This window comes from Astyanax mexicanus, chromosome 2 (assembly GCF_023375975.1).
Source record: "Astyanax mexicanus isolate ESR-SI-001 chromosome 2, AstMex3_surface, whole genome shotgun sequence".
NCBI classification, from domain to species: Eukaryota; Metazoa; Chordata; class Actinopteri; order Characiformes; family Acestrorhamphidae; genus Astyanax; species Astyanax mexicanus.
In genome coordinates this window covers 24,379,077-24,393,796 of record NC_064409.1, presented here as the reverse complement: position 1 = coordinate 24,393,796, position 14,720 = coordinate 24,379,077, and the positions used below count along the sequence as shown (strand labels likewise).

General features: G+C 35.8%; 1 protein-coding gene and 1 long non-coding RNA gene across 2 annotated transcripts; both read left to right on the top strand.

Annotated features, from left to right (window-relative positions):
• The first annotated feature begins 26 nt into the window (after window positions 1–26).
• LOC125796914 (uncharacterized) lies at window positions 27–6,073 on the top strand. Its single transcript, XR_007435825.1, has 2 exons — window positions 27–155; window positions 1,988–6,073. It is a non-coding gene; the product is annotated as an uncharacterized LOC125796914 (long non-coding RNA).
• A 3,131-nt stretch (window positions 6,074–9,204) lies between these two features.
• Window positions 9,205–14,010, top strand: guca1a (guanylate cyclase activator 1A). Its single transcript, XM_007232707.4, has 4 exons — window positions 9,205–9,574; window positions 12,688–12,837; window positions 13,033–13,126; window positions 13,693–14,010. Exons 1-4 carry the CDS (start codon window positions 9,377–9,379, stop codon window positions 13,818–13,820), a joined length of 570 nt encoding a protein of 189 aa, XP_007232769.1. The 5' UTR covers window positions 9,205–9,376; the 3' UTR covers window positions 13,821–14,010.
• Window positions 14,011–14,720: the final 710 nt, after the last annotated feature.

Here is a 14,720-nt window from a genome sequence, read left to right as displayed (position 1 = left end):
GCGCTGCGATTGGACCCGCCGACTCCTGCCGAGGGACCGTCCACAAAGTGCATGCGCGCAGGGGAAACGAAGTTCATCGACTCACACCGTGCCCGGGTAGTTTCGGTTTCGCACTGCAGTCACACCCGAGACTCCGGACCACAGCCCACACCAAGGTCCGTGTGTTTCTTAAAGTGTGTTTATTTGGTCTATTTATTTTTAGTTTCACACTGCAGTTTAGTGATTGGACTAAAGAACTTCACTATATCCTATCATCAGCTATGCGGCCTGAGTCTCTCAATACTTCATATTAACCTGCCAGGTAGTTGTGCCAAATCTACAGTAAATAAATTAGTTCCCAGTATATTCCCAGTATTGTTTCCATACTGCTGTTTGATGTGCTCTGGTCCTTTGGTCAAGGGGAAGGACCAAACTCTGGTTCTTCGGTCAAGAGGTCGGACCAAACTCTGGTTCTTCGGTCAAGGGGTCGGACCAAACTCTGGTTCTTTGGTCAAGGGGAAGGACCAAACTCTGGTCCTTTGGTCAAGGGGAAGGACCAAACTCTGGTTCTTCGGTCAAGGGGTCGGACCAAACTCTGGTTCTTCGGTCAAGAGGTCAGACCAAACTCTGGTTCTTCAGTCAAGGGGTCGGACCAAACTCTGGTTCTTCGGTCAAGGGGTCGGACCAAACTCTGGTTCTTTGGTCAAGGGGAAGGACCAAACTCTGGTCCTTTGGTCAAGGGGAAGGACCAAACTCTGGTTCTTCGGTCAAGGGGTCGGACCAAACTCTGGTTCTTCGGTCAAGAGGTCAGACCAAACTCTGGTTCTTCAGTCAAGGGGTCGGACCAAACTCTGGTTCTTCGGTCAAGGGGTCGAACGAAACTCTGGTTCTTCGGTCAAGAGGTCAGACCAAACTCTGGTTCTTCAGTCAAGGGGAAGGACCAAACTCTGGTTCTTTGGTCAAGGGGTCGGACCAAACTCTGGTTCTTCGGTCAAGAGGTCGGACCAAACTCTGGTTCTTCGGTCAAGCGGTCGGACCAAACTCTGGTTCTTTGGTCAAGGGGAAGGACCAAACTCTGGTCCTTTGGTCAAGGGGAAGGACCAAACTCTGGTTCTTCGGTCAAGGGGTCGGACCAAACTCTGGTTCTTCGGTCAAGGGGTCGGACCAAACTCTGGTTCTTCGGTCAAGAGGTCGGACCAAACTCTGGTTCTTCAGTCAAGGGGTCGGACCAAACTCTGGTTCTTTGGTCAAGGGGTCGGACCAAACTCTGGTACTTTCGTCCGGACTGTGGTTTGTGGTTAGCTTTCACACATACTGGTTTGATCCGGACCCAACCTGAAAAGTAAAAAAAATCAAACCACACAAGAGAGGTGTGAAAGCCAAATACAAACATTTGGCAATTAGCTATATAATAAACACCTTGTTTGGGCAGGTTTTCATAAATGTATCCCCTTTTGTCCACCATTGCGTTCTTTCTTTTTTTTTTATTGTTCGTTTTGGTTGCTGAATATTTCTGTGCATTACTCATACTGGATCAATCATGGAAAGTAAAATAGTTTTTAAATATTTAATTTGTTTTGTTTTAAGCAGCAAAAAAGTTGTAGTATGATGTTATTTTATGGTGTACATGATATTGCACACCTTGTGATGTAAATATTGCATATGCAAAATTGCATGGGCAATGCTAAGTTGATATATTGTGCGGTGCTAATCTGATGTGATCTGATTTAAACTGGTTTGCAAAAGAAAACTGTGTAAAACTTGAAAATTGTAAAAAATAAAAAAACAATTAACTAGGACTGTGCAAATAATTAAATAAATTACATTATATTTAAACAGCAGGCATTGGCATAATAAAATGGGGGGAATGGGCATTCCTCCCACCCAATATCAAAAGAGAAGGGTTGAGCTAGAGCCAGGGGCATTCCTGTTTTTCAACCTTTGTCTTGTTCTTATGTCAAATTTTATTGTTCAGTAAAAAAATATTCTGTCTTTTTACTTGTTGCAGAAAGAAGTGGCAGCCAATCACACAGAGCGTACTCTCAATCGGAAACAACCGTCTGCCTGGAGGACTGCATTGGGGGACTCACCCAGAGCAGAGTAACCAATTGACCTCATCTCCATATTTTTGGAATGTGGCATGAAACCAGAATTTGTGGAGGAAACCCACACAGACACAAGGAGAACATGGAGGCTCCACCCAGATAAGAACTGGAACCCAGAACTTTTGAGAAATTCTGAGAGGCAAACCTGCTAATCACCAAGCCAGCATGCACCTTGAATAACAGCAAACTCAAGTTGCATTACTCAATACATTCAAAAATTATTGGTGTTGTTTACGCTGCAGACTGTGCTTATGTGATCTTACAACATTGGAGGCAGAGCAAAGTTGATTGCAGCCAAGCATCAAAAAAGACCTTTAAGGATTTAAATTTTGGATCTTAATTTATCACGTTACACATTAGTTTTGGGATCTTTTTTGCACTTTTTAGGAACATTACCCCTCTAACAAATACCTAACAAGCCAACCTGTAAGCCAATGGGAGACTGTGCATGTCTACATATGTGTGTGTGTCCTAGTACGTGTGACCTTGAGATCTGAAGCCAGAATGGGTGGGAAGGACTTAAAAGTGAACATCTTCGTCAACTACTGGAAGCAACTGGCCCGCAGTTTTGCTCTGCTGGCCCACAGCTGCGTTCTGCTGGCCCATTACACCACACTGTTTTCTGGCTGTGTGTTCCGCTCTGTCCGCTGCTTCGTGGAAGTGGTGAGGTGGACGTCTGTTGTGGCACAGGGGACAGTCTCAGCCTTCGAATCCGTCCACCGGCACCTGTACAGGTGGACCTGGAGCGGAAGACGTGGAGGCAGTGTTGCCAAGGACACGCTCTCCAGCAGTGGGACGGAGTCGGACTGATGGCTGCTAAAATAAGATTTCAATCTGAATTCAAAATTGCATTCAGACATGTGGGTTCAAAGGTCATGGTTTTAAAGGAGTGATATATAGTAAATGCAGGGATAAATTTAACAGACATGTGCTGTATTAGTAGCAAAGTCTATATATAGGCTTATAAGGTGGTATTAATATAAAATGTGTATTTAGATTAAAGGCAAAACAACATAATGGATAATTAAGTAATATTAGTAAGAGTAATATAAATGCTATTGGGTGAAATTTGGGCCAAACAGTGGGTATAATAAAAAGTGTAATGCTGATACAGTTTAAAAGCGTGATATAAACACAATGCAGCACATAGGTTGTCAGATTGACACACTGTATATGGTAGATAAAAGAAAGAAAATAGCACTGTTAAGGAGGTTTTAATATGAGTTGTATATTTAACCTAATGAGAAAATATAATGTTTCAATATAAGAAATAATATAATGCTGATATTGTAAAAAAATGCTATAAGATAATTTGATACAGGGTGTCAGATGGATTCCTTAGAAAGGAAAAACAGACTTCTGAGGAGGTTTTAATGGATTATGTATTCAAACTAAAGAGAATAGATCCTAATGTTTGAATATAAAAAAATGTTGTAATGCTAAAAATGCAACAAAAAAAAGAGCATGGCGTGTCGGATCAACCATTTCTTCATTTATAGTTGAAGGCAAAAAATATATATAGACTTTTTAAAGGTGATTTTATATGAATTGTGTATTTAGATGAACAGTTAAAGGTCAGGCAGGTGAAAATATAACTAAAGGGTAAATGTTAAAGGGCCAGTTTCTCAGACATTGGAGTGTTTAAAGAAAAGGAAAATCATTTTTTAGGCCTTTTAACAGGTTTTTAATATGAATTCTATATTCAGACTGATGAGAAAAGGTCATTATAATATAATAAGTGAAGTAATGCTGATATAGTCTAAAAGAGTGATTTAAATACACAAAAAATGCCAGTTTATAGCATGAGTCTATAGCATGGGTTGACATATTAACTCCTTGTTTAATATGTAATACATGGAAGAAAGGAAAGTAAAGCTTTAAAGGAGGTTTTAATGGCCTTATGTACATTTTATTGCACAGCTTCCTGGATATCAAGTGTGTCTCACATCCACACTGTGTTCTATATATGCAGTAAATCCCAGCAGCATTCGACTGGACTGTGTTATATCTAATCAAGGGTGTTTTGTCAGTGATTAAGATAAATAACATAATATACACAGTTTAATACATAATGAATGGATGTTTAAATGATGCGAGTTCAGTGCATTTCTATTTGTTAGAGTGAATCTGATTGACCAGATTGCACAAATAACAAGTGTGCATGATCCTAACATTATAGTTATTTTATTACTAACTCTTCTTAGCTTGTTTTACCTAGCTTGTTTATAATTAAAAATCAAACTGCAGTATAGAAAACTATCAATTTTATTTACTATCAATGTCTTTTGAGTTTGTATGGAATGAAGGAATGATGATGTTGGTAAATTTATTTAAAATCTGAACAAATACAGTGTTAAATATTGTAATGCGACATATTATAAGTAATTAAATAGTTAACTTTTTTAGCTGAATCAGTCAAATCAGTTGAATTGCCTACATTTTATATAAAAACATTAAATGTGGGACTTCTGAGAAGCAGTATGAAGGACAGAAAAAGTGTGGCATTTTAAATTCAGAGTTTCCTATTTAATTTATTTTTGGATGCTCTTTTTTTTCAAAGGTTTGATGTACAGAGGTTATATAAAGATTTCCGGTCCAATGTTCAGCTGTGTAAATATCTGCTCCTGGTTGTGTTTAACCAAACTAACACTTGACTGTTATATATATATACGACGCAGGGCTAACACAGGGCTAAATAATTGTTCTTGCATCATGTTGATCTTTAGAAGTGGCAAAGGTAATCAGGGGAAATACTGTTGGATGTGCGCTTTTAAGACTGGCAGATGTGGACAGACTTTAGTGTGCCAGCAAAAAAAGATAAGACACAAAAACAAATGATGACATTATGGCAGCAGAAAAGTACACACCTAAATACAACAGTAATTTCAAAATGCTTAGCTCTGGGACGGTTGTGAAAAAAGCTAGTCTTGAGCCCTGTGTTGGCATTATTATACACTATATACAGTTAAACATGTTGAGTAAATATATGTTATAACTGTGATATAACTAGGTAACACAATACAGAATCATGCATTAAGAGCATTTTCATAACAACTGTGTTTAGATCTGATTTACTATCATTCATATTTTTTACTATTTTTATTGGTGTTTTTGCTTGTTTTGCATTTTTCTAATTACCATTTTTCTTTTATTACTGTCATTCTTGCTTTTATCGGCTATTTTATTAACTCTTATCTAATTATTTTACATATATATGTTTTTATTATAATGTATACTTACTATTTCCAGTCCCTTCCGTATAATGTTGATAATCTGCTAAATAGGTGAAAGAAAAGTAACGAATTTAAGATTTTTTTAGAACCACTCTCATCTTCTGTAGTATTGACAATCATACATATACATATACTTATTTTATCATCTGAAGTTATAAATGTAAAACCACTTCAAAATAAGCACTGTTTACAGTATGTTATTTGTACTTAATGAGAGTCTATGCAACATTTCTGATGATTTGCATGTTTTCTGCAGCTAATTTTTAATGTGTTGTTTATGCACTGCTCTGTTTCAACATATACTCTTCCAGTCAGTTTGACCCAGTAGGGACAATAAAGGTAAATGGTAAATATGTAGACAGTAACTGAAGCCATCCTTTAATAAATACAAATATTAGTTAATACAAATATATTATTGTAAATTATTACAAATCATTACAAAACCATGATCCGTGGTGGATTTCCCTAAATATTAATTTCATTTGTTTATGAGGCAAAGATCAATGGAATTTGGAATGGAATGGTTTATGGAAAGAATAATTTTTGTACCTACTTTACTGTCTGTGTGTGTGTGTGTGTGTGTGTTTAAACCCACCATTTACCCTGAGGGGAGGGAGTTTTATCATCTGACGATGTTCTGACTACAGATCCATGGATTAATCACTGTATTTATTGTAGTATATACTGTAGCATTGTATATTGTGAAAATGACTGAATGTGATAAAACTTCTAAATAAACTCATATGTGCATTAATATTTTCATTTATTTCTGGTGTTTATGTATATGTTTATATGTATATATTTTACTTTATTGTATATTATATTATTGACTTCTACACACCGCAATGCACCTTACTGTACTGTAATGTCCTTGATTTCAGAAGAAACTTGATTTCAGAAGATACTATTCAAAGGTCCCATGACTTTTGGTTCTGGGTCTTACTTAAAATAATATTACAGTAAGTCACACAAACAATAGCATGGGTAAGGCCCTGTATTAACTAATATTAGTGCTCATGAATTCAGCATCAGATGATGGTATACAGACATGGTGTATTGACACTTTTCATGAATTTACAGTTGCAAGAAAAACTGTGTGAACCCTTTGGGATTACTTGGATTTCTGCATAAATTGGTCATTAAATGTATTCTGATCTCAACAATAGACAAACACAGTCTACTTAAACTAATACCACACAAAAAATATTTGTTTTCGTGGTTTTATTGAACACAACATGTTAACATTCACAGTGAGGGTGGAAAAGGTATGTGAACCTTTGCTTTTAATAACTGGTTAACCCTCCTTTGGCACCAATGACCTCAACCAAATGTTTCCTGTAGTTGCAGATCAGACCTGCACAACAGTCAGGAGGAATTCTGGACCATTTCTCTTCACAAAACTGTTTCAGTTCAGCAATATTCTTGGGATATCTGGTGTGAATTAATCGCTCTCTTGAGGTCTTGAGGCCACAGCATCTCAATTGGGTTGAGATCAGGACTATTCTGTTGAAGTAATTCGGTTGTTGATTTACTTCTGTTTTGGGTCATTGTCCTGTTGCATCATCCATCATCTGTTGAGCTTTAGTTGGTTAGTTAGTTTTCCTGCAAAATGTCTTGGTGAACTTGGGAATTTATTTTTCCATTGATGACGGAATTCCGTCCAGACCCTGAGGCAGCAAAGCAGCCCAAAACCATGATGCTCCCTCCACCATGTTTCACAGTTAGGATGAAGTTTTGATGATTGTGTGCTGTGCCTTTTTTTCTCGACACATAGGGTTGTGTGTTCCTTCCACACAACTAAATTTTGGTTTCATCTATTCACAGTATATTTAGCCAGTAGTGCTGTGGAACATCCAGGTGCTCTTTTGCAAACTTAAAACGTGCAGCACTGTTTTTTTGGACAGCAGTGGCTTCCTCTGTGGTGTCCGCCCATGAACTCCTTTCTTGTTTAATGTTTTTCTTATTGTAAATTTGTCTACAAAAATGTTAATCAGCATTGTGGAAGGATCACACATAGGGCTCTGTGCAACAGTAATCAGCAGCTATGGCATGCAATATCACACACGTGTCTAAGTATTAAATATCTGTGCGTGAATTGAAGCTTAACTGTCAGTGGGTCATGCAGCAGGACAATGATCACAAGCACAGAAAATAAGAAAATAATCTTGGAATTCATCCAGTCTTTTTCTATGGACTTTTCCCTCAATAAATAATAATAATAATAATAATAATAAAAGAACAGCTAATTTGCATACATTAAAAAAATCAGAAACATGTGACAAAAGACTTATTAACTTGAGTCATTAAAGCTTCTGCATGTTTACTGAAGATTCTGTCACCTGTCTGCAAGACAGACTAAGCATTACAGGTGAAAGTGTTGGTCAGCATATCCTTACACACACACACACACACATTAGTGGCCGATGACACATCATGTTGAATGTTAAGAGGATTACAGATTCTATTTCTCCAGCCGTCATTCAAACACCATTACAACACCTGTTTAAACTTCAGTAATACAATAAAATAAAAAAAAATCACATGAACCTGCTGTTTTAAATGTTTAACATTCACAGTGCAGGGTGGAAAAAGTATGTAAACCCCTACGCTAATGACTTTTCTAAGAGCTAATTGCAGCCAGGAGTCCAATCAATGTGATCAGATTGGATGTATTGGTTAAAGCTGTCCTTCCATATAAAAACATACACCAGTTTAGAGTTTGCTGTTCTTAAGAAGCATTGCTTGATGTGAATCATGCCTTGCACAAAATAGCTCTCAGACCTACGTTCAAGAATTGTTGACTTGCATGAAGCTGGAAAGGGTTACAAAAGTAAATATCTAAAAGCCTTGATGTTTATGTGTCCACGGTAAGTCAGACAGTCTACAAATGGAGAAATATCAGCACTGTTGCTACTCTCTCTAGGCTCTCTCTAGACACGACGGAGGAAGCCACTGCTGTACTGCTGTACTGCCAACTGAAGCTCAACAGAGGATGGATGATGCATCAGGACAACGACCCAAAACATAGAAGTAAATCAACAACCGAATGACTTCAACGGAAGAAAATACACCTTCTGGAGAGTCCTGACCTTAACCCATTTGAGATGCTGTGGCATCATGACCTCAAGAGAGCGATTCACCTCAGATATCCCAAGAATATTATAGCTGAACTGAAACAGTTTTGTGAAGAGAAATGGTCCAGAATTTCTCCTTACTGTTGTGCAGGTCTGATCTGCAGGAAACGTTTGGTTGAGGTTTTTGCTGCCAAAGGAGGATCAACCAGTTATTAAATTCAAAGCTTCACATACTTTTTCAACCTCACTCTGAATGTCAACATGTTGTGTTCAATAAAACCATGCATATATATATATATATATTTGTGTCGTATTAGTTTAAGCAGACTGTGTTTGTCTATTGTTGTGACTTATAACTTAAAATAAGATTAAAACACATTTAATGACCAATTTATGCAGAAATCCAAGTATCCCAAAGAGTTCACATACTTTTTCATGCAACTGTAAATAGGCAGCTAGACACTATCATTGACCTTATTCTAATGTTATATAGAGTTTTTTTAGAGATTATTACAGGTAGATGGTCTCACTGACCCCTGACTTCAAGTTTATTTGGGTTTAATCTAATGTTATATAGATTCTATAATGTTATGTACAGTTCTATTATATTATACAGAGTTTCCAGATGAGTGGTTATCTGGGTCTAGGTGTGGTCAGTTATACTGATGGTCAGCATGTCTGCTGTCTCACTCTCATTAAGCCGCAGACAGGTCATCCTGGGCTGGTGTCTGTGGTGGTGGATTACTGCAGGTGATTTTCAGCAGGGAGGGTGCCAGAAGTGTTGGGACGGCTATAAAAGCCCCGTGGCCCCCCCGGATCCTCTCTATGCCCCAGTGTAACCCAGCTGTGAGACGCGAGCTCTTCGCCTGCACAGCAGAACCACTGGGCTTCCAGAGCTTCTACTGATCCATTCCTGATCAGATCAGATCAGATCCATACTCTTCAGTTCTCCTTCTGCTCACTCCTCCAGTCCTCAACTCCAGTGATGGGGAACTCTACCGGCTCCACCGTGGACGACCTGCAGGCTGTGGAAATGCACCTGTGGTATAAGAAGTTTATGACGGAGTGTCCGTCGGGTCAGCTCACGCTGCACGAGTTTAAGCAGTTTTTCGGGCTGAGGGGTTTGGACCCGGAGGCAAACGCATACATTGAACAGATGTTCCGAACCTTTGACATGAACAAGGTGAGTAAATTCATTTGCTAAAAAGATATTTGTATATATATTTATTTTGATCCAAAGTATATGCCATATATAAGTCAAAATTCTGTATTTTTAATGTTCTGCATTGTAGATTAATACTAAGGTAATCCAAACTATGAAGAAAAACATATAGAATTGTTTAGGAAACAAAAAAAGTGTTAGACAAACCAGAACCAGTTTAATATTTTAGATTCTTCAAAGTAGGCACCTCTTGCTTAGATTATTAGAACTTTACACATGTTTTAAAGAATGCATGTGTTCAATTTTAAGAAAAAATAAATCTACGCCTATATAATATAATATAAATATATTTTTTACATAATGTGCATCTGCTTTTCATATGGAAGAATCTCATATTTATATATGTCTTTATATTATCAACACATATACAATACATGTGACACCTTAGAACTGATATTGTAAATAAAGAAAACAGACAGAGAGACAGATTATTTAATTATTGAAATCTATTTACAGATGTTTACTATCTATCTGTCTATTTATCTAGATAGATAGACAGATAGATAGACAGACAGATAGATAGATAGATAGATAGATAGATAGATAGATAGATAGATAGATAGATAGATAGATAGATAGATAGATAGATAGATAGATTTCACATATATGATGCATGTGCACAGCATACAGTAATACATAATTAAAAAAAGAAAATATATATATTTTTTTGGAGAAATTATTGAAATGTATTTACAGATGTTTACAATACTGTCAGTGTGCAGCAATAGTCATGGCTTCTCCAACCTGAGGATCAGAGTCTATGACAATATATACAGAGCTATATACAGCACCTGCTGTCATCTCTAATTACACTGAGCCCTATTAACATATGAATTATGGGATTACCTGCAAGATTAACTCATCCAGACCGGATCATAGATTCATAAATAGTTAGTACAGAAGCATACGTCACTCTATTAATCTGATCCCGTCGCACGTGCTGGAGCAGGGGGATTGAACTGGTACCATACTGGTACCAAAGAAAGGCAACACTAGTGACTGTTTTTATAAGAAATGCATTTTAAAACTGACCACCAAACCACATGCTCTTAATAAAGATATACCTGCTAAAATATGATATTTATTCTTGAGGTATTCTTGTATTTTTTACAGTTCCCTAAGAATAAATTAGGTCACATCAGTAACTTCAGTTTAAAGCTTAGTATAAAATCATGAGGCAAATGAGAAAATTACAAAAAAACTGAAAATAGACAGTGAATTTACAGTCTGCTGTACAGGTATTCAGAAAGTATATTAACAGAATATACAGCTAATACCATTCACTATGTTTTCATTTGAAAATAAGAGACATTCTGCTATGTGGTAACACACGATTCTTAAGTACAATATACGGACATTATGAGGACATTATTTATATCTTTTAATAAAATGTATTTTCCATTAGTTATTTTGTATGGTAAGGGTAAAGGTTTTGAGTAAATAACATAAAAAAAATATGATTTATCTGAAAATATGGCACTTGGTGCTTGGAACACTATATAATTAATTAAAAACAAATGTTGCTAATTTGATGTCTCAAAAAGGTTTAACAGAGGAAATAACTTCTTGATTTACAGTAAAAGGTAAATTAATTTTGACCCTTACATGTTTTTGAAGTGCAAAAAAATGCAAAGGACAAGATGCTGCTAGTATGTTTGTTGTTAGCTATGCTAACATACAACAACAGTGTGTGAACAGTAATAAGTGCGAAAGCACATTTTCACAATTTAATTTATTTATTTTTATTTCAAAAGCATTAGACACTGATCTTAAAATTATGACAAATCATCTAAAATGTCAAGAAAACAAAATAACAGTACAACATTATCTAACATCATGATTAGCATAATATGAGAGTAAAAAAGTAACATCTTAGTATATATCTATAAATATATATATATATATATATATATATATATATATATATATATATGTATATAGCATATAAAATAGTGATTTAATATATCTAAATCATGACTAGCATCTCAAAATAATAATTTGGATCAATTTTTAAATAATGACTTAGCATATTCAAATATTGACAGAGCAATTCACCTAATATAATTTGTTTAAATAGTGTCAGTAGTTTGGCAAAGGTGTAAGTTTGAATTAATCTGATAAAAAAAAAACGTTTAATAATTTTATAAATTTGATCAAATATCAAATATCTTTAAAAATGCCTCATTATCAATCATAACAGGTATATTATTTTACTAATGTATTAATACGCTCTATAAACTGTGGCAGGCTGTTGTTCCTGGCTGGCAGCCTGATTAATGAAAGTGATTAATGCTGGTCTCAGTGGCTGATGAAGCTGATGACACTCTGAGCTGAATGTTAAGGAGATTACAGCCTCCTTCTCTGCAGCACTCGATCAAACGCCATTACAACACCAACACCAGGACTACTGTTAGCGTTCAGCATCTACAGAGCATCATATAAAACACAGCATTTTAATACAGATTCTAAGTGTAAGCAATGAATATATATTTCAGCTACAGTGTAGGCTGTTGAGTTAATGTCATCATTATTCTGTAGTCAGTACTACAGCTGAGCGATAAGTTACAGTATTACAGTAAATAGCAAAATTACAAAATACAAAATAAACTGCTCTCATTACAGAATACCTCTATTATCATATGATTGAAACCGTGGAGGAACTCCTAGGTGCTTTGAGGAACCCTCAAAAATATGTTTTAGAAGAAAATGTCCAAGAAGGGGTTCTTCCATTAAAAGTTTAAGATTGAAAACAGTTATTTTGATTAGTTAGCTATCTAGTAATTCATAGGAATGAGAGATGTTTGGTGTAAGAAGTATTGTAAGAAGTATGTTTACCACAGGGCAAAATAATGTGCATTTTAATCAACTGTGGAGCAGCTTAAGCTTTCTTGGAGGTTCTTTAAAGCACCTTAATGGATTCCTCAAGAAACTTGAGCAATATACATACACACAAAACCTAATCACTACCTGCTTCTGATAAGTTTGTCCTGCAGAGCAGGATTTCTTACTGTAAACAGTGTAAAAAGCTGGACCAGGCTGTTTAAACACCGTTCCCTGCTGTGTTTGCGTTGCAGGATGGGTACATAGACTTCATGGAGTACGTGGCAGCTCTGAGCCTGGTGATGAGAGGAAAGATGGAGCACAAGCTGCGCTGGTACTTCAGACTGTACGATGTTGATGGCAATGGCTGCATAGACAGACACGAGCTACTCAACATCATAAAGGTAAGAGTGAAGACAAGAAACAAGAAGTGCATGGCTTACAAGTTTATGTCTGTGTCCCAGTTGTGTACTAAATAGTAATACTAACTAATTGTATTAGACTAATTGTAGTACACTGTCTGTCACAGTCATTAAACATCTACACATGACTATAAATACAATAAACACACAAATGATAAAACATTGTTTGTTTGTTAGGCTATCCGAGCCATTAATGGCAGTGATGCACAGGAGCTCTCTGCAGAGGAGTTCACAAACCGTGTCTTCGACAAGATTGACGTTAATGGCGACGGTGAGTGTAATATTCAGTACATAATGTGATTAGATATACACCCACAGCCAATAGCTACAAAGAGATGAAGTTATGTTAAATCAGGTTGTTTTATTTCCCTATCAGCTTCAATTTTTATACATTGTTAATAATAATTATTTAAATTTATTTTTTAGATTTTCTAACAAAAAAAATATTAAGAAGTTAATTATTATTATTATATATATATATATATCTTTTAATCTAGAAGATCCCAACTAAACTATTTCAAAATGCTTAAAAAATATTTTTTAATGTAATTATGTATACATAATTCATTGGAAGTGTTACCAAATTAAAATAAATCATAAAATAAATTAAAAAATGATTAACTGCATTTTAGGAATTTCATTAATTAATTTATATCAAAATCCATATAAAAAATAGAGTTTTAGATTTTTGGGTTCATTTATTTATATTTATTTTCCATCAAATGGTGCAAGAAAATTTAAACAATGCTTTTTTTATTAGTTCAATACTTTTTTCTAAGATGTATGATGTATGAGCAGCAGAAAGTTAAACCGGGTTGGTGTGTGTTGTGTGAACAGGTGAGCTGAGTCTGGAAGAGTTTGTGGAGGGAGCTCGCAGTGATGACGAATTCATGGAGGTGATGGTGAAGAGTCTGGACCTCACTCACATCGTCGCCATGATCCACAACCGCAGACACAGCATATAAGCATTAAATACAACCTTTTCTCACTATAAGTACTGGCAGCAAGCTAAATGAGCCCAATAAGTGTAAATTACATTTCTTAGTAACTAAGAACAACATCCATTTAACTGCTGCCTAGATTACCAACTACAGAATGACTCAAAACAACATAAAAAAAGAACGATGTTTGGTTACTTAAGCAACAATGGTGCAAAAGACTTGGCTCATTGGTCAAGAGCAACAATCATTTGTTGCATAGCAAAAGATGCCCAGATAAAGTAGCTCACAACAAGCAGTTGGTTGTTGCTTAGCTTACAGGCCTCAGAATGAAAAAAAAAAAAAATTAAAAAACTTTCCTAGGTGACAACAATCCTGCCTGGAAATGGTCAAAAACAACAATTGTTTTTTCCAAGGTTACACCTCTCATTAACCTAGCCCAAAACAGAATGAACAAATTTACCAGTCAAGAGCAATAATGATCTCTGTTTATTTGTTTGTTTCAATAAAAAGGCTGGGATGAAAGTGAAGGGGTGCATTCAAGATCTGGAAATGGACCACATTAACATTACTGACTGTTTCCACGATATAGCCTGTTAGCAAGCCACATGCTAAAGCTGTGAGGGAAAAGAATCAGTAAGTTAATGTTAATGTCCATCTGCTTAAAAATCTAAACAGACTTAAACAGTCCACACTTTCGGCCAAATGTCTTCAATATTTATGTATATTTTTTATGCATTTAATTATTATTATATTAATACACTGTTACTTTACTCTAGCTTATTAAGTGAAAATAGCTTAAAATAAAAATGTTTCTACTGTTATTCAGGAAAAACAAAAGCTCAGGTCAAGAATGTTTACTTCTGTATAGTAGGTAGCCTCAACAGCTAAAGGCTAGAAATCATAATGTAAAGTGAAATGTTTTAA